This window comes from Sinohyriopsis cumingii, chromosome 3 (assembly GCF_028554795.1).
Source record: "Sinohyriopsis cumingii isolate HCF-2022 chromosome 3, ASM2855479v2, whole genome shotgun sequence".
NCBI classification, from domain to species: domain Eukaryota; kingdom Metazoa; phylum Mollusca; class Bivalvia; order Unionida; family Unionidae; genus Sinohyriopsis; species Sinohyriopsis cumingii.
Window position 1 is genome coordinate 149705573 of NC_142963.1, and position 19117 is coordinate 149724689.

At 37.1% G+C, this 19117-nt stretch overlaps 2 protein-coding genes across 2 annotated transcripts in view; both read left to right on the forward strand.

Moving 5' to 3' along the window:
* LOC149804137 (uncharacterized) overlaps positions 1-19117 on the forward strand; it is a 184798-nt gene that overhangs the window by 69022 nt on the left and 96659 nt on the right. The gene's annotated exons all lie outside the window — the stretch shown is intronic.
* LOC149804141 (uncharacterized) lies at positions 7568-13699 on the forward strand. The gene is made up of 3 exons (XM_089951485.1): positions 7568-7626; positions 11669-11717; positions 12561-13699. The coding sequence occupies exons 2-3, from the start codon at positions 11672-11674 to the stop codon at positions 13448-13450; spliced, it is 936 nt and encodes a 311-aa protein (XP_089807611.1). The 5' UTR covers positions 7568-7626; positions 11669-11671; the 3' UTR covers positions 13451-13699.

A 19117-nucleotide genomic window follows, 5' to 3' on the forward strand; every position in this document is an offset into this window, starting at 1 on the left:
TTTTTCGGAAAAATTCTTAAAGAACTACTATAGAGATTCATTCTGAAGACTACCAATACGATTCAGAGTTTGAAAGAAAAAGTTAATCTAAATTTCAGATCCTATGATGCTGAAAATTACAATACAAGACTCTCCAGATGAAGCCCATGACAGTTACGCAGGACCAAATATATCTACAACCAACTTTTCCAACACTTACTTCAAACAACTCCAAATGTACTGCGAAACATTTTAAATAAACTTTAGGAAAATTGCTACTTCCGGAAGTATTGGACAAAGCAACGATGATGCCAATACCCAAAGCCGGAAAGGACCAAACTGATCCTTCCAACTATCAAACTATATTTTCAAATCCATGAAACAGATGAGGAACAATATATTGTTCTGGTGGTTAGAATCCAACGACCTACTATCCGACGTTCAGTGTGGATTCAGATGTCAGAGAAGCACAACTGGCCATCGTACCAGACTTGAATCATTAAATTAGAGATGCTTTCATCAAGATATAGTATGTAGTTGGCGTTTTTTTTTTTTTCGACTTAGAGAAAGCTTAATTACACATCAAAGAAATAGGGCATAATGAATAACCAGTTCAACTTAGCCCTAAGAAAACTCCTGCCGAATTTCATTTTAAACTTTACAAAGACAGACATTTCAGAGTTAAGGCTGGTAGCATCCTTTGAGAAAGCTATTCACAGGCGATTGGTGTATCTCATAGCAGCATATTATTAGTTATCCAGTTTAACATGAAAGTAAAAGCTTGTAAAATGTCTAAATGCTGGACCGGACTGCTCATTTTACGTTGAAGACCTTGTGAACGTTAACTTTGATGCGAACAAACAATAATTTTTGAAATGGGCACACAAGGGTTCCAGGTTTCAGATCAAAAACTAACTGTATGCATTTCAGTCGATTACATCGTGTTCATGATGACGACCCAAAGTTCTATATTGTTTTTCTTTCCTCTTATCATGGAATACAAATTGTTGGGCCTTACTTTTCGACCGTAAACTTAATTTTCTTCAACATATTTGATGCCTCAGGGACAAATGTCAAAACGCTCAGCATTTAGTCGAGTCATGAAAAATACAAATTGGGGGACTGAATGGAAGTTTTTGCTCTAATTATACAGGTTTTTGCTCTAGTTAAACTTGACTGCACGTCGATTGTGTACGTATTAACTTGTAAATCTTACCTGCAGATGCATAATACGTTACACGGTCAGGGATTTAGAATCTGTATGTGTGCATTTAGAACTTCCCCTTCAGAAAGCCTAGATTAAGTCAAATGTAGCATCCATTTATCTCAGACGATAACTTCTAATCCATATAATCCTTATAATCCATACAATCCCTCTAATCCATATAATTATTTTAATCCATATAATGCCGCATACGATGTCGTGTTCAGACCAAAATACCAAACCCTGTACATTGAAAAACAAAATTTCATTCCATTCGCTTAGAACCAGCAACATTCTTGGTACCAAATATTGCAAAATTATGTATTCACAAATCACTACTGTGGTTGTCAAAACCTCCTAAAATAATAATTTGACATTTGTGAATTCAAAACTTCTTCAACAAATCCTATCCCTTTTGCCGAGTAAATTTATGAAATCAGAGCCTCCTGTCGTAGCCATATGCCACTTTACACTGTACGGTTCGAAATATGGGGACGAAGTTGGAGCGTCCATTACGACACACCATGGCACCATCTCGAGACAATTACCGGACAAAGCCTCAAATATTTACAGCAAACGTTACAGTCATACTCAAAGCTTTGAAATGAATTGAAAACTCAAAAACAAATTGCATCATGTTCCCATTCCACACTAAAAGCTTTGCAGAATTTTAAATTTGATGCGCCATATAATAGGGAAAAATGGTCTTCTCGTGCAATCAGAGAAACGTGACTTTCAAGAATTAATTTAATTACAAACTCTTTTGGATGCAGGTTTATCTTCCTGTTTGAAATTCTCATGAAAATTCCATGCTAAATCAGATTTATAATATTTTTGCAAGAATTTCTAAATAGAACTGCTTTATCATACTTGATTGTTTAAAGAACTACTAAATAAACTTTAGGTTTTACGAAAGGTTAATCTCGCATCAAATATTTGTATAGTTCGCCTACGATTATCACATTTGCATTTGGTCAAGCTAGTTTTGCCTTCGTATACCATAAGATTACAATCTATTTAAAACATTTGTTTTAAAGCTGATGTAAACTATTTTAGCTAAACTCAGCATAGCTTCAATTATGTGATCAGTTTTGTTAGGTTTAATAAATCAATCGAGGTTTCTCTAAAGGTACATACGAGTGATCTCCCTTTGCATACTGTCCGACGTTATCGAGCTATAACTAACTAAACCGTGATAGTAAAGTGTTAACTCCGATTCATCATGAACATTATTTAAGCACGAGACACAATAATTCGGTCTTAATTTACAGTAGGCATAAATCTGTATATGATCTACCCATGCCTTCTTTTTCTGCGTGTAATGCTTGAAATTCTTTTCATGTGTTTGGAGCTTTTCGACGCTTGAAAAAGCGACATTTTTGAAACGTGTATATTCATCCATTGGCAGTTAATTGTACATTGTGATTTATTCCTTTCCGAAAATTGTATCAAAAGCTTATTATATATTGCACAGTAAAATATTTCAGCAATTTGTTTTGACATTCCCAAATGGTTGCTTAATATTAATGTACTTTAATATTTTCGAAATTTGGACCTATCCCTTTATTCAAATTTCAATCATAGTTAATCTTTATTACTTAATATAAAGCTACCAAGAATAATCTGTGAGATGAAACTTATTGTCACAAATTTATCTTTAAAAACACAAACCCATATTAAAAGAATATTCATCACTGAAGCCAAATTAAAATATCTGTTTCAGGGAAGAAATTTTAACTTCTTGTTGGTTATAATCTAGAATCATGTTGACTCACTGGTTAATATATGCGATTACGTTGTCCTCCTGGTTAATATATGGGATGATATTGTACTATTGCTTAATATCTGGGACGATGTTGTCCCACTGGTTAATATCTGGGACGACGTTGTTCTATTGGTTAATATCTGGGACGACGTTTTCCTATTGGTTAATATCTGGGACGATGTTGTCCCATTGGGTAATATCTAGGACGACGTTGTATTATTGGTTAATAGCTGCGATGACGTTGGTACTACAGTTATGTACTTCACTGTTTATTGATCGATATAAATTATGTTACAACCAAAGTTCCCCAAAAATGTGATAACAATATGTCATGTCAAGGAAATAACAGTCATATCCAAACAATAATTACGGGGTTTTTTTTAAATTCAAATTATTAAACAAAATGAAAGTACAATATTACACAGTCTCCCTCTCTCTCTCTCTCTCTCTCTCTCTCTCTCTCTCTCACACACACACACACACACAGGTACACGCACACATTTACAAAATATGCATTCACAAACGAAAACATACAAATTAGTCTCCTTTGAAGATGCAGGACCTCAAATAAGTTTTCTGCACATAATGATGCAGTTTCGCTATTTCTTTGATTTAGGGAGTTGCCTCATATTGTCCATGTACATCCTTGCAGCGTTGCTGATTATGATGCAACAGAAATACAGGATTCTGACAAATGTGTTGTAGTAAAAACAAGTTCAACGGCTGTCGCTACACATGCATTTTATTAAGCATCAACAGGTAGCACAAATGTACGGGATACAATGCCAACAGGTAGCACAAATGTACGGGATAAAATCCCAACAGGTAGCACAAATGTATGGGATAAAATGCCAGTAGGTAGCACAAATGTACGGGATAAAATGCCAGTAGGTAGCACAAATGTACGGGATAAAATGCCAACAGGTAGCACAAATGTACGGGATACAATGCCAACAGGTAGCACAAATGTATGGGATAAAATGCCAACAGGTAGCACAAATGTACGGGATACAATGCCAACAGGTAGCACAAATGTACGGGATACAATGCCAACAGGTAGCACAAATGTACCGGATAAAATGCCAACAGGTAGCACAAATGTACTGGATAAAATGCCAACAGGTAGCACAAATGTACCGGATAAAATGCCAGTAGGTAGCACAAATGTACGGGATAAAATGCCAGTAGGTAGCACAAATGTACGGGATAAAATGCCAACAGGTAGCACAAACGTACGGGATAAAATGCCAGTAGGTAGCACAAATGTACGGGATAAAATGCCAACAGGTAGCACAAATGTACGGGATAAAATGCCAACAGGTAGCACAAATGTACGGGATAAAATGCCAACAGGTAGCACAAATGTACGGGATAAAATGCCAACAGGTAGCACAAATGTATGGGATAAAATGCCAGTAGGTAGCACAAATGTACGGGATAAAATGCCAACAGGTAGCACAAATGTACGGGATAAAATGCCAACAGGTAGCACAAATGTACGGGATAAAATGCCAACAGGTAGCACAAATGTATGGGATAAAATGCCAACAGGTAGCACAAATGTACGGGATACAATGCCAACAGGTAGCACAAATGTACGGGATAAAATGCCAACAGGTAGCACAAATGTATGGGATAAAATGCCAACAGGTAGCACAAATGTACCGGATAAAATGCCAGTAGGTAGCACAAATGTACGGGATAAAATGCCAGTAGGTAGCACAAATGTACGGGATAAAATGCCAGTAGGTAGCACAAATGTACGGGATAAAATGCCAACAGGTAGCACAAATGTACCGGATAAAATGCCAACAGGTAGCACAAATGTACCGGATAAAATGCCAGTAGGTAGCACAAATGTACGGGATAAAATGCCAGTAGGTAGCACAAATGTACGGGATAAAATGCCAGTAGGTAGCACAAATGTACGGGATAAAATGCCAACAGGTAGCACAAACGTACGGGATAAAATGCCAGTAGGTAGCACAAATGTACGGGATAAAATGCCAACAGGTAGCACAAATGTACGGGATAAAATGCCAACAGGTAGCACAAATGTACGGGATAAAATGCCAGTAGGTAGCACAAATGTACGGGATAAAATGCCAACAGGTAGCACAAATGTACGGGATAAAATGCCAACAGGTAGCACAAATGTACGGGATAAAATGCCAACAGGTAGCACAAATGTACGGGATACAATGCCAACAGGTAGCACAAATGTACCGGATAAAATGCCAACAGGTAGCACAAATGTACGGGATAAAATGCCAGTAGGTAGCACAAATGTACGGGATAAAATGCCAACAGGTAGCACAAACGTACGGGATAAAATGCCAACAGGTAGCACAAATGTACGGGATAAAATGCCAGTAGGTAGCACAAATGTACGGGATAAAATGCCAACAGGTAGCACAAACGTACGGGATAAAATGCCAACAGGTAGCACAAATGTACGGGATAAAATGCCAACAGGTAGCACAAATGTACGGGATAAAATGCCAGTAGGTAGCACAAATGTACGGGATAAAATGCCAACAGGTAGCACAAACGTACGGGATAAAATGCCAACAGGTAGCACAAATGTACGGGATAAAATGCCAGTAGGTAGCACAAATGTACGGGATAAAATGCCAACAGGTAGCACAAATGTACGGGATAAAATGCCAACAGGTAGCACAAATGTACGGGATAAAATGCCAACAGGTAGCACAAATGTATGGGATAAAATGCCAACAGGTAGCACAAATGTACGGGATAAAATGCCAGTAGGTAGCACAAATGTACGAGATACAATGCCAGTATTTTCCACCCTAATTTATCAAATGTGTGGTATTTTGCTTCAAGTGTGAATGGTGTGGCTTCTTATTTTGTGTCCTCGAATGGAAATATTTGGTCAACAAATCTTCGTCTTCATACCATTTCCTGACATGGCACGTGGCTGACAGCTTTTCAACTTTTTTTTGTGGGCCACGTCTTAGCAATGGACTGATCGCGAGCTTAAGGTGTAACAGAAAGCCGGAATGGGTTTCAATTTGCTCGCCTGACTGACATTTGCCTACTTGCAAGAGCAGTTGGCCAAGAAATCTAGGTCAGCTTGATGCTTTCTGTAAGTTTTTCTACCAATGTTGTTGGTTGCATTGCTGTGAAAACAAATGTTTATCTTTTTTTGTATTTTCATCCATATCAGAACGCACATTAATATCAGTTGTCTAATTATTGAAATGTTTCTATTCGAAGACTTTTCTAACAAGGTTGGGCATCTCTTTAACGTATTTTTTTTGACAGATAAGATGTGTAAATATTTTATTCTATTTTTAGCGACGGTGACTACATCTAATAGTGGATCAGCATCATTTGTGTAGCTTTTAAAGTCCTCAAATTTAATTTTTGGAGACATTTCGTTATATCCTGTTGAGCAGTGTATGGAAGACGTTATTGTATTTCTATTTTTAGTAACAGCAGCTATACTTGATCGTGAATTGGCATAATTTATAAAAATTTAAAAGCTCTGGTTCTGGATTATTTATGACACATTTAATCAGATTCTCTTGGGTTCTTGTTGAGAAGAAGGCTTTTGAATGATATTCTATTTACATTAATGGTGGTTATATTTGACGGTGCATCGGCATTATTTATATAAACCTGAAAGATACTAATGCTCGAATACTACATACTACCTGCCGACAACGGAATAGTCCCTTCTTGTTTATTCCACTGTATAATTTATCAGTCTCCAATCATAATACTGCACCCGGAGTCACATAACCAATGTACACCACTAGATTTTAACAGGGACTATGGAACGACAGGTACACTCGTAAGGCTCTGACCTGAATTCGGGCTAAAAAATATTTCCACAGGACCGAGTTCCCATAATCAAATAAGTAATCACAAAAATCTAAGAATTCCTTAAAAGGGGCAATATAATCAAATGAGCTTAGTCCAAATTTATTACAATAATTATGCATATCTACATGATAGTTTAAGGATTGCTTTCAGGATATATTTATTGATTTATAAGGAACCCCACCCCAACCGCTCCGGTGGCCTAGTGGTTAGAACGTCCGCCTCAGATGCAAGAGGTCGAACCCCGGCCAATTCATACCAAAGGCTTATAAATAAGGTACTTATAAATAAGCTGCCTTGCTTGCCGTTCAGTATTAAGAGGTTAGCGTTAGGACTGGTCGGCCTGTTGTCAGGATAATCGTGACTGAGTGGGACAGCATGCTACATGTCTGCGGCATGATGTCCCAGTGCTAGACATAACTATAAACTGCCACTCTGCAAACATCATAGCGATATGCCTGAAAAATTGTTAATGCTACGTTAAAAATCCAAATCAAACACACAGACACATAATGACCCCGGTGTCATAAGTACCGCAGACCCCACAAAAGCCTTAATCCGGTCCTGCTTAATGGTAGCAGTAGTCAGGCCATAGTGATTACTGATGTTGCTGCAATCAGTGAAAAATTTTTAATTACAATGAATACTAATGACCAAATTTGGTACATAAACCTTACAAGGTCGGGGGTGAACCGATAAAATGAATAGGGGTTATCGATAAGGGCAAATTCATGTTCCAGTGGTCAATTGTTACGTTATTTCTATAAACGATATATAGGTCGGTAGCTCTCAGATTACCAGACATTCCGGTTCACCAACAATCTAAAAGGTACATCATCTCTCTCCCTCTCTCTCTCTCTCTCTCTCTCTCGTTGCGATATTTAAATCAATGTATGTTAACAAGTTTTAGTTTCCTCGAAATATGCAAATCAATGTATGTCAGTAATTTTAGCTCCCTTGCAAAATGTAAATCAATTCAAATACATGAATTTCGTATCTGGTCTGGCTTCTGGATATATCGTAATTTCAGTTTTATTTGACTCTGTGGTTTAGATTTGTTGATGTCTTGCAGTTAATGTTTAGTCATATAAACATAAATATTTATGTTGTACCACAGTCTTACAACAAAAAATTTATCTTTCACATTAGACTGGTTTAGAATCCGATTTGCGTTTATTTGAAGACCACAAGCAATCTAGAATATAGAAAGCTGGTGACGGAATACATCTTGATGTTTAACACACCCTCATCATAAATGATGGGTACGCCTAAAAAAAATATCAGTACAAACTCAAACACCGTTCAAGTCTAAATCATTAAACAAGATAATTACTATACCCTTTCATCAACAGAAAGTCATCGAGGCATATATTTCATAATTTGTATTGGCAATGAATTCATGCACAAGTTTGTTTTGTTTCGTTTTGTTTCCGATTGTTATCTCATGTGTATATAGTGTTATACTTGGAATCATGCTACTTGTGAGAGGTGTGAGTGCGATTTAGAATTGTAACGTTGCCTTACAATTCTATTCATATCGCTCCGATGTATGCAGTGTGGGACTTAATTGTGTTATCCAGCACTGGAGCATCATTCCGCAATCATGTAGCATCATGTTCCACCCAGTCACATTATCCTGAAACTAAGCCGACCAGTCCTAACACTAACCTATTAGATGCTCAGCTCCAAGCGATGCAGCTGCTAGTACCATTTTTAAAGTATTTGGTACGACTCGGCCGGGGTTCGACCCTTGACTTCTCGCATCCGAGACGGACGCTGTAACCAGACATTCCTGAATGGCGCATGACTATCCTAACAACTCTCTCTCTCTCTCAATATATATATATTGTATCTACAGGTCAACAAAGTCCGATGCTATTGCACTGTGATCTGTAGTGGTTATTTTTCTAAAAGTGTTGGGCATTTCTATGGCTCATTTTCTACTGCTTTCCGCCTAAGATCCCTCTCTTACGCTGAAAGTCCTTCCTTTACTTCATGTTGTGAGTTCTTACTGTATCTCATGTTGCCACGCACGCGTATATATTACAACCTTTTGCAAATGTCCGTTTTGAGGCCAAGAGCCGTTATCTCAAGCTTGCATGTACCTTTATAGCCTGAATGAAGTCTTCAAATCGATCTTTTCTTGTTTCCAACTCCCCATATAGGAGGTCCTTTGGAATGGACACGTGACCCTACCAAAGCAAGCGTCTTTGCCTAAGAAGGGTGTATATACTTCTGACCCTGCTCTTTCAAGCACTGTGATTTTTTTAAAACTTTAGATCTCCAGGTAATTTTAAGGATGCGGCTGAGACAGCGCATCTGGATTGCATTAAGCTTTCTGTCTTGTTGTGTATACAACGTCCAAGATTCACTCAGCTTTAGTAGAGTGCTCACCTTACAAGCTTTGTATATTTGTCCTTCGATGTGTTTTGTCAGCTTGCTATTGGCACATACTGTCTGCCAATTACCTCTATGTGACAATTATTATACAATATATTCTACAATCATAGAGAAAAAAAAAATTATGAGATATTTTGCTTACAAAATGAACCTTACAATCAATAATCATGGACAAAAATTAATCACATTATATAAGGTATTTACTGTCATAACTATATCAGCTAAATATGAAAAATTATTTATGAGTTTTTACTGTGTATCATTTGTCTAAGTGTCTTCTCTGTGGAGGCATCAGAATATCACTCAGACATTTCAGTCAAGCTGAGAAATAGCTTTAGACATTGTTGTAGGAATGCACATAAATTGGATGGATTTGGTGTTTCGCATTCGAAGAAGCGCACTAAAATGTTTTTCAGTCGAAATAGTCGAAATCGTTTCTGTTGTGAATTTGTCTCCTTCCTGCCAAGTGAGCAAAAGTAGTTCCCAATATAGTTCTCATTGACTAGGGAGTAACATTCGAGGTTTCGTTCTAGACTTGACACAAAAAGCCGACCTTCTGCCGATTGATGGAAAGGTATACTCCATCTCGCCTTGAACCCCTCCGGTGGTCTAGTTGTTAGAGCATCAACCTTGGATGCGGGAGTTCGTGGGTTCGAACCCGGCCGAGTCATACCAAAGACTTATAAAAATGGTAATAACAGCAGCCTCGCTATGCGCTCAGCATTAAGATGTTAGTGTTAGGACTGGTCGGTCTGGTGTCAGGATAATGTGACGGAGGAGGACATCATGATACATGTCTGCGCCATGATGCCCCAGTGTTAGACATCACTATTAACTGCCACCCTGCAGACATCATTGCGATATGACTGAAAATTTCCTGAACGTATGTTAAAAGTTCAAATCACATACACACACAATTCTTCTCGCCTCGAAAGGAAGTAGGGGTGCAACGATATACCGGTATATTGTTGTTTGCTGTTTTTGGCAATACATACCACAATATGGTTTTCTGTACCGCGATTTTTTCACGGTCTTGCTTTCACCCAACAAATTTCTGTATACCGCACACATTTTCCAGTTTAATTCAAGAATCATATTTACTTTATTTCCTTTAAGTACGCTTTGCAAGAGTTTGCAAGAGAATGTAAAACCAGATGCACAGTACCATTATTCGGGAAACGTTCCATTGGGGAGTGGTGGCAAGTCAAGACTACAGGATATTTTTCAGTTATAAATAATAATTTTTAAAGTTCACTTTTCCTCGGATATTTATATCCTGTGTGTAATGAAGCGTAATGAACAGTACTCAAGAGTCCACGTTTGTAGACATATACTATAGCAATTAGTCAAGAATAATTTATTTAAATCAAATGCAAAAGAATGAAAATACAATAATGCATGCAACATCTGCTGTTCTGTTTGAAATTTTAGCTTCAAAGAATAAAAAATGAGCAAAACATTTAAACAAACAGGAACCGCATGTGATGTTTTCCGTATGAAATACATTGTCGGTAAGATCAAAGTGCTTACGTCACGTTAACTTCCTTTTCTTGTCTCCAAATATGGATTAACATTGAGTCTCTTTTCAAGTTAGTTGACAGGCGTGTAGACCTGAATTTTAGTTTTCAAATTAGTTTTTAAAAATGGACTTTTAAATTTTTCCAAATAAAAAAAAAGTGCAGTGTATGAATTTTAAAACAAAGACAGCCTATATATGGCCATAAGGTTTATATTTGCTGATAATTTGACTGCTTTCAGGTGTTTGTAGACTTCTTTCATTTTTATGTTAATTTAACATGTTCATTTGACCACCATTTAAAATTCTACAAGTTCTAAGCATTACTTAGATATGTTGTATTTTTCAAGTAGAAATCTTATAGTATTTCTTTTATTGTTTTCATTAAGTGTTACTTTATTGCAATACGTATTGCAATCATGGGATTGGTGTATCACAATATATCACAATACGGTTTTTGGCGTATCGTTGCACTCGTAAAGGGGGCCCCGAGTGGCCGAGTGGTCTAAAACGCTCACCATTACGGATCACTGCCATCTCACCTCTGCGTGAGTTCTAGTCTCAGGCTCGGCTAACGTGGGTACGTGAGAAAGCCTGCCAGTAGCTTCTCGTGGGTCGGTGGTTCTTCCCCGGGTTTTCCAGGGTTCTTCCTCCACCAATTATACTGGCCGCCATGTATAGCCTAGCGTGTGCTGAAAAATGGCGTTAAACCATACAACAACAACAACAACAACAGCACCCGTAAAAGAAAGGGACGCAGCCAGAAAGATCTAATGAATCCAAACATTTGTCCGGCGTAATCACGATGTACATTCATACCTATATTCATTCCAATCGTCCAATAATTCATTTTTCCATTAATTCACTTGTCCAATAATTCACTTGTCCAATATTTCACTTCCATTTTTGCTCTAAATCATAAGTAGATATTTCAATCATCAAAATCTTCTTCCAGAGAATGCTCTTCGTGGTACTATGTATTTTTACCCTGGGACTGGCAAGAGGTAACGCAAACATAAACGACATGCTCTCTCTCTCTCTCTCTCTCTCTCTCTCATTTTCTGCCTATAAAATTGAAGTGTATAGATAGCGAGATAGATGGATTGTCAGTTCATATGTAGTTGAGAAGATTGAATATATACAAGATTTTGTAAGATCATCGATACTAATCTTTTCAAATTTTAATTTATGTTTTCTATCTGTTTCTTGGTGAGTTATTTCCTACTCCGAGGAGGCTCTTTATTCTTGTTTATACAAGACTGGGTAAACAGCACTTGATTATATAAGTCGAGTACTATTTGTTTTTCATTTAATTTAACATCAAATGAATCCGGACGTCTGATTCAAGATCAAAAATATAATGTTATCAGATTTTCCTATAACACCACACTGACCATTAGGAAACAATAATTATTGAACCCTGTGAAGTATAATTCCACTTTCACAATACCTGGGTATTTAAAATCTCATCGCTCAAAAAGGTCTTTGTGGAAGGACTCTTGTTACTTTTTTATACAACTTGGGAGGCAATTCAGCTTTGAATTACAGAGATTTGGCCTGGTTTACGAATAACTCAGACTCCAAACATTTGTATAAAAATTCATCGGGAATCAAGTCTGATCTTCCGGACTTACTTCCTGACATTTTGTTCCTTGTTGTCATCGTAATTTGTTTTTCGGATGAGCATGTCAATCCGAATGAACAGGGATTTATGTGCCCAGGGATCATGAAAGGGCATACATTTCACGGAGATTGATATTCTTTTTAAGCAGTTTTTAGTGTGTGGATTCTTTGGACAAACGAGCATTGCTTAGTTTAGTTTAGTAGATGTTTCGTTTCTTCTTCAGCCGCGGAGCTCTGGAGCTGGAGCCATGAAACGCACAAAGCTAATATTAACGATGTAATGAAACAAAAATTCGACTATACTGATCATTCAGGTCAATTCGGAATCGGCGAGGATGACTCATTGTCCATTCAACAGGACCCAACCAATCATAGCCAATATGTCCTCAGCGTCTTCTACCGGCAAGGGACTTTTACCCATCACGATCACAACGGGCATAATTGTTCACATGTTTGCCACAGAGGAGCTCAGTTTTTCGTCAATCCAAAGAAGGTTAGAGATGCGGGACATCAAATCACCGACATGACGCTTGAGTATGAAGTCTATTTTAATCATAGCTTTCAATGGCAGAAAGGTGGGAAACTCCCGGGTCTCTGGGGAGGGTATAGAGGCTGCTCTGGTGGAAAGATTATCGATCATTGCTTCTCAACGCGGCTCATGTGGGAAAGTGGTGGTCGAGGGGTGGTGTACGCGTACTTGACACATGATCAGAAAGCTGGTACAAATTTCAACAGCTGGTGTGCCTCTCTTAATAGCCGAGAGGTCTACCACAGGATATTTTGCAACGGCAATTATGGCATAGATATCGGCTCGGGAGCTTTCCATTTTCAAACTGGCAAGTGGATCAAACTTACACAGCGAGTCAAACTAAACAGTCATCCACACGAACATGGAATCGTAACCCTCTGGGTGAATGGCCATGCTGCGATTCATATCAACGACATTGTCATGAGGAACCAGTTTAACTTTGGAATTGATGGAATTTTCTTTTCCACGTTTTATGGCGGAAACGATCCCAGCTGGGCATGCCCAGCCGACACATCCACCCTTTACAGAAACTTTCGGTTATCCACTGACGTTCCGCAACTTGTTCAAAATCAGCTTGTTGGTTAATTTCTCGCATGTTTGTTTATTGTTTATAGAAATCCAAGGTGACATTTTCATTTTAAAAAATGAGGATAATGCATGTCTACGTTATTGACCACACGTGTGTTTTTATTTTTCTTTCATAGTCTGTTGTTAAGAGTGGTATGCATTCCATGAGATATAGCTCCCTAGAACTTGAACTTTAAAATCTGCCATGAAGTAATCGATTCCGTCCAATACAAAATTCAATTTGACACAAAACCCTTGATCCTGAACTCCTCGATTTCCAAAAGAGAAAGCGGATCTAACTTATACATTAGGTCATTTATTAATAACAGGGTGCAAGCTAAAATCATTACTCAAATAGGTGCACAATCAAACATTAAAGCTCATACACCTGGGATTTGAAACCAACACCTTCAAAACGCAAATTCCGAAAGTTTTGAATTCCTCACAATGGATTATGTTCAGCTACAAAGAAACAAACACAATATCAGTATTTTTTTTTTGATGCTTTTAGCTTTTTTTGTATTTCAATCAAAATTTTAATACGATAACTTTACATACGCCAGTGTTTGCTCTTTATAATCGATAATGATAACACATTTTACGTTTCTAAAACGAAACGTTGTTTTCTTTTTCATAAAACAAGATTCGGCAATAGCGGAAATGGGAATAAAATGTTACTAAAAGAATGCTTTTCACTTTGAATTACGAATTTATAGTAAAGTCTCCAACTACATCAAGACTAATGTGTGCTTTTTATCATGTGCTTGATCATAAAAGCTAACGAAGCAGCAATGTCGTGTGTCTGAAACTGCATCTTGGTTTCCTGATAATGCTAGCATTATACCCTGTTCTTACTAAGGGATCCCTAATATCGACAATCAGGACTAAAATACCCACGTTTCAGGAAAAGAGTTCACAAAATAGAGTCTGCTTTGAAATTACAGTCAACTTTATCAAGAATTACAATCAATTTCAATCGATCAAAACCGATATGTTCAGACTTGCAGGATAAATGTGAAAAGGCTATACCTACCCTCATATCTGTCGAAAAAGGATTACGATCTTTTTTTCTTCTGTAATGTGTGTGATTCGATCATTAAAATAAATAAAAACAGAAAAAACGGGGACAAAATGGCTATTTCTACATGAGATCCGCTTCCTAAGAGAAATTCCTACTGTTGTGCATAGCATAAATATATGTATGTGAATTGAAGGACCTTTTTAGAAATATTTAAGTTGTTAATTAAATATTTGCCTTTCTTATGATAGCTTGCATAACAATAAGCTTCATATTTCATGCAAAACCGAGTGGTTAAATTTCTTAAAAACAGCTGCATTTGCATTCTTTGAGTCCTTTCTTTTCTATCTATAAGCACTTCGTTTACATTATATAAATTCTCTGTAAGTCCATTGCAAATTTTCTTTTAAAACGATTCAAACATTCTTCCACATATAATGAAATTGTTCAAAACTCCCTCGTGACTAATTTTAACTTCATTGTCATCAGTCCTACTAATTATATGGCTACTGTAGCGCATCCCTTATCATTTATTTATTTTTCACATAGCTTGACCTGACCATATTACCAACAGATCTCGAAATTCAAATCTGTGTTTTAAGATTGATTCAACATAAATGAGACTTTCATTTTCATTCAGTCTGATAGGTGGATATTAAACGTAAGTTCAGACTTAAGACAATTCCTTTTCTTGTGATTCGGGCTTGACGATTAAATCCTGTTGTTTGTTTGTGGGTGGTTTGTTTTTTCATATTGCTGAAAAATTATATTTCATCCCAAAATTATGTACAATGGTTTCCATGGAGTCGTGTGTCGTGCAGTGACTGAGTGTTCAATCAATGCAAAGCAGGGTGTCATATACACCGCTGTAAAGTTTACCCGACAGGTAAATCTCATTCCATCTACAATTTACGTCTGAAATATTTTTGGGTTTAGAGCTCTGTATTTCCTCGTTGTTGGTTTTGTCGTTGTTGTTGCTATTGTCTTGGGCTTAACGCCATTTCTTCAGCAAACAATAGGTTATACATGGGGGCCAGTATAACCTCTGGAGGAAGAACCCGGGAAAACTCAACGAATAACCGGGGTCATTGAAATTAGCAAAAGTATTCGCAATTTATATGGGAAATGAAAAGAATGATCCATCCAACTATCGACCCATATCTGTTCTATCCGTACTTTCAAAAACTATTGAAAAACATGTCAGCAAACATATTTTCAGATATCTTGACAAGTACCAACTCCTCCATAGATCACAATTAGGTTTTCGGCAGAATCACTGATGTCAAACTGTGTTGACAAGACTTATAGACCAATGGCTACTAGCAGTAGAATCAGGCGAACCTACTGGCGCAGTCTTCATTGATTTTAAAAAAGCATTCGATTTTTTGACCAACCGGTGCTCATTATAAAGGTTTCAGTCTACAAGTTTTCTCCAAATTCAATTGCTGGTTCACATCGTATCTCACTAACAGACACCAGGCTGTTTGCACGGGTAAATATATATCCGAACCAAGTCGTATTTTAAGTGGTGTTCCTCAAGGATCTATATTAGGGCTTCTTCTTTTTCTACTATGTATCAATGACATAGCCTTGTATCCAGTTTCGCTGACATTTCTACATTCCATTTATCTGGTCAATCTCTATACTCCATTTAAAATAAACTTCAAATCGACCTCAGCAATACATCAGTTTGGTGTCATCAAAACAAAATGCATATTAACATCTCTAAAACAAAATGTATGACAATCGGAACAAGGCAGCGTCTATCAACTGACATGGATTTACTTCTAACTTACGATAATGGTTTAGACGTATTTATTGTCAAAAATCAAAAACTTCTTGGTATCAATATTAATTAACACCTCAGCTGGAATGCACATATCGATTACCTATGTGCAATGGTAGTCAAAAGAATAACTCTGTTAAAAGTGCGTTCAAAATTTCTACCTCCCCAATCACTTGAACTTTATTTTTCGGGTTATATACTACCACTGACAGAATACGGTTGTACCATATGGGGAAACACTTTCAATTATAATCTGTCCAGAATTGATAAACTCCAAAAAAGGGCAGTCCGAATAATACTGAAACTTCGTGTTATGACTCCCTCGAGTGTTTTGTTTTCACGCCTGCAATGGCTACCTATACAAAACCGTATTCTTTATTTTAAAGGAATCATGACACACAAGTCTTTAAACGGTCTTTCTTCGGATTATATCTCTAACATAATTGAACTAAGATAATCGAATATTGAGCGTAATCTCCGATCGACGACTAACAACGATCTCAAGATTTAGTGGTCGAAAACCAATCATTACAAAAGCTCATTTACTATATCAGCCCTACTGTATGGAATTCCTTACTAATAAGGATACGTAATTCAACTTCCCCTGCTTCTTTTAAAATATCATCAAAGACTTATGTTACGTGTTTAGGCTCGAATAAACAGTGAACGGCATTATTTTATATTGGTAAAGTCCATCAGGAGTCACAAATGCCGAAATTTCCTTTGCTCTTTCCGTTAGTGGAATTTGCCAAAATCCTTTCAGAAGGTCAAATTTGGTAACATACTTGGCATTCCTGATCTTATCAATATAGTCAGCGATACTTGGTAATGGAAATTAATCTGTTTTTGACAGACAATTCACCTTCCTAAAATCAGTATACATACGGAAAGTTTTATCTGGTTTTGGAACAAGTATGCATGGTGAACTCCAGTCACTTTTACTGGGCTCTATAAAATCATTATCCAGCAAATATTGAATTTCTTTTTTCAAGTATTCCTTTTTGAGAAGGTTCATCTTGTACAGGTGTTGTTTCACAGGTTTGGAATTTATGATTTCAATGTCATGGAAAATTTTGTTTGTTCTTGTAGGAACACCTGGAAATAAGAGCTCATATTCAAATAATAATTGTTTAAGTTCATTTCTTTCTTACTCTTGCAAATGTGAAAGTTTCTGGTCCAGATCTTTCATAATTTCTGAATTCCGAAGATTTGTCTCTCCAATATCAGTAGAATCCGATGATATTCCTTCACGTAAAAATTTTCACTGAGTGAGACAGGTACAACTAAATTAACTGCATGTTTAACCTGGATACCTCTTTCAATAAACTCTTTTAGCATGGTTATGTGACAGAGTTGGTTTTTTTTTTACGCTCCCAGGAGTATTTAGGATGTAATTTAAATCATTTATTTTCCTGTTAACTGTGTAGGGACCATAACACTTGGCCTGAAGAGAATTTTGTGGTATGGGCAAGAGAGCCAGAACTCTATCATAAGGCTGAAAGCTCCTTTCCTTCGAGTTTTTATCATATCTTGACTTCATTTTGGTTTGAGTAGAGTGCAGATTTGCTCTTGCGACCTCACAAGGCTTTGACAATTTATACTTAAAATTGGAAACATAATCAAGAAGATTAATTTCAGAATCTTCATTATAAAGAAGTTTCTCTTTCGAAAACTTAAATAGTCCACGCACAGTGTGTCCAAAAGCAAGTTCAAAGGGACTGAAGCCTACAAATTTTGAACTGATTCCTTAACAGCAAACAATAGTAAATGAATGCCTTCATCCCAATCTTTACCCGAATCAAAACAATATGATCGAATGATATTTTTCAAAGTCTTATGGAATCTTTCTAATGTTCCTTGGCTCTCTGGGTGATAGGCAGAATATTTGAATTGCTGGATGCCTAATTCGCACATAACTTGCTGGAAAACTCCAGACATGAAATTTGAGCCTTGATCAGACTGGACAGATTCGGGAAGGCCAAACTGAGTATAAATAAAACGTTATCAAAGCTTTTACTATAGTTTAAGATTGTATATTCCTCAAGGGAATTGCTTCTGGAAACCTTGTTGACGCACACATAATGGTCAACAGGTATTGGTTACCTGACTTGGTCTTAAGTAAGTGACCAACACAATCTACCATAATTTTGCTAAATGGTTTGTCAAAGGCAGGAATAGGTTGCAGATGAGCCTTAGGTATTTTCTGATTGGGTTTTTCTACCATTTGACAGATATGACAAGATCTATAGTATTTACCAACACCACTTTGGATTTTTGGCCAATAGAAGTGAGTCAAGATCTTATGATAAGTTTTATTAATCCTTCAATGACCAGCCAATGGAGTTTCATGGGCCAGACTAAGTATATTCTGTCTTTAAGGTTTTGGAACTACAAGTTGATAGTTTACTGACCACTCATCAGCAAAGGTACCTCGGGAGGTCTCCATTTTCTCATAAGAATTCCATTTTTAATGAAATTACAGACGGGAACTTCAGTAGCTTCAGTTTCACTAATAGCCCTTTGAAACAAACAGGAGATCTCAGGATCTTTTTCCTGTTCGACGACAAGTGATTGTCGTGTATCACCCTGATTAGAATAAAGAGAATGAGCAGTTAAAAGACTGTGATTAATACCCTTTGAATGATCCAAACAAGGAATGAAACTGACCTCATCGAAAGCCTGACCAATACAAGTTTCAGCTAAAGGAAATCTTTCCATGTCAACATCATTCTCAAGAGCTTTCTTTGCCATAGCTCTGCTAACTGCACAACCTGGGAATAAATCAGTGAATTCTTTTTCAATTGGATCGACTTTCTGATCCAAGCAAGGCTTGTCAGTTACAAGTGGATTAACCACAACCTTGTCTCCAGGTAGGTCGTTG

Coding starts and splice junctions, on each gene's coding strand:
- LOC149804141 (XM_089951485.1), top strand. CDS start 11,672: ATGCTCTTCGTGGTACTATGTATTTTTACCCTGGGACTGGCAAGAG. Junction 11,718..12,560: donor TACCCTGGGACTGGCAAGAG/GTAACGCAAACA, acceptor TTTCTTCTTCAG/CCGCGGAGCTCTGGAGCTGG.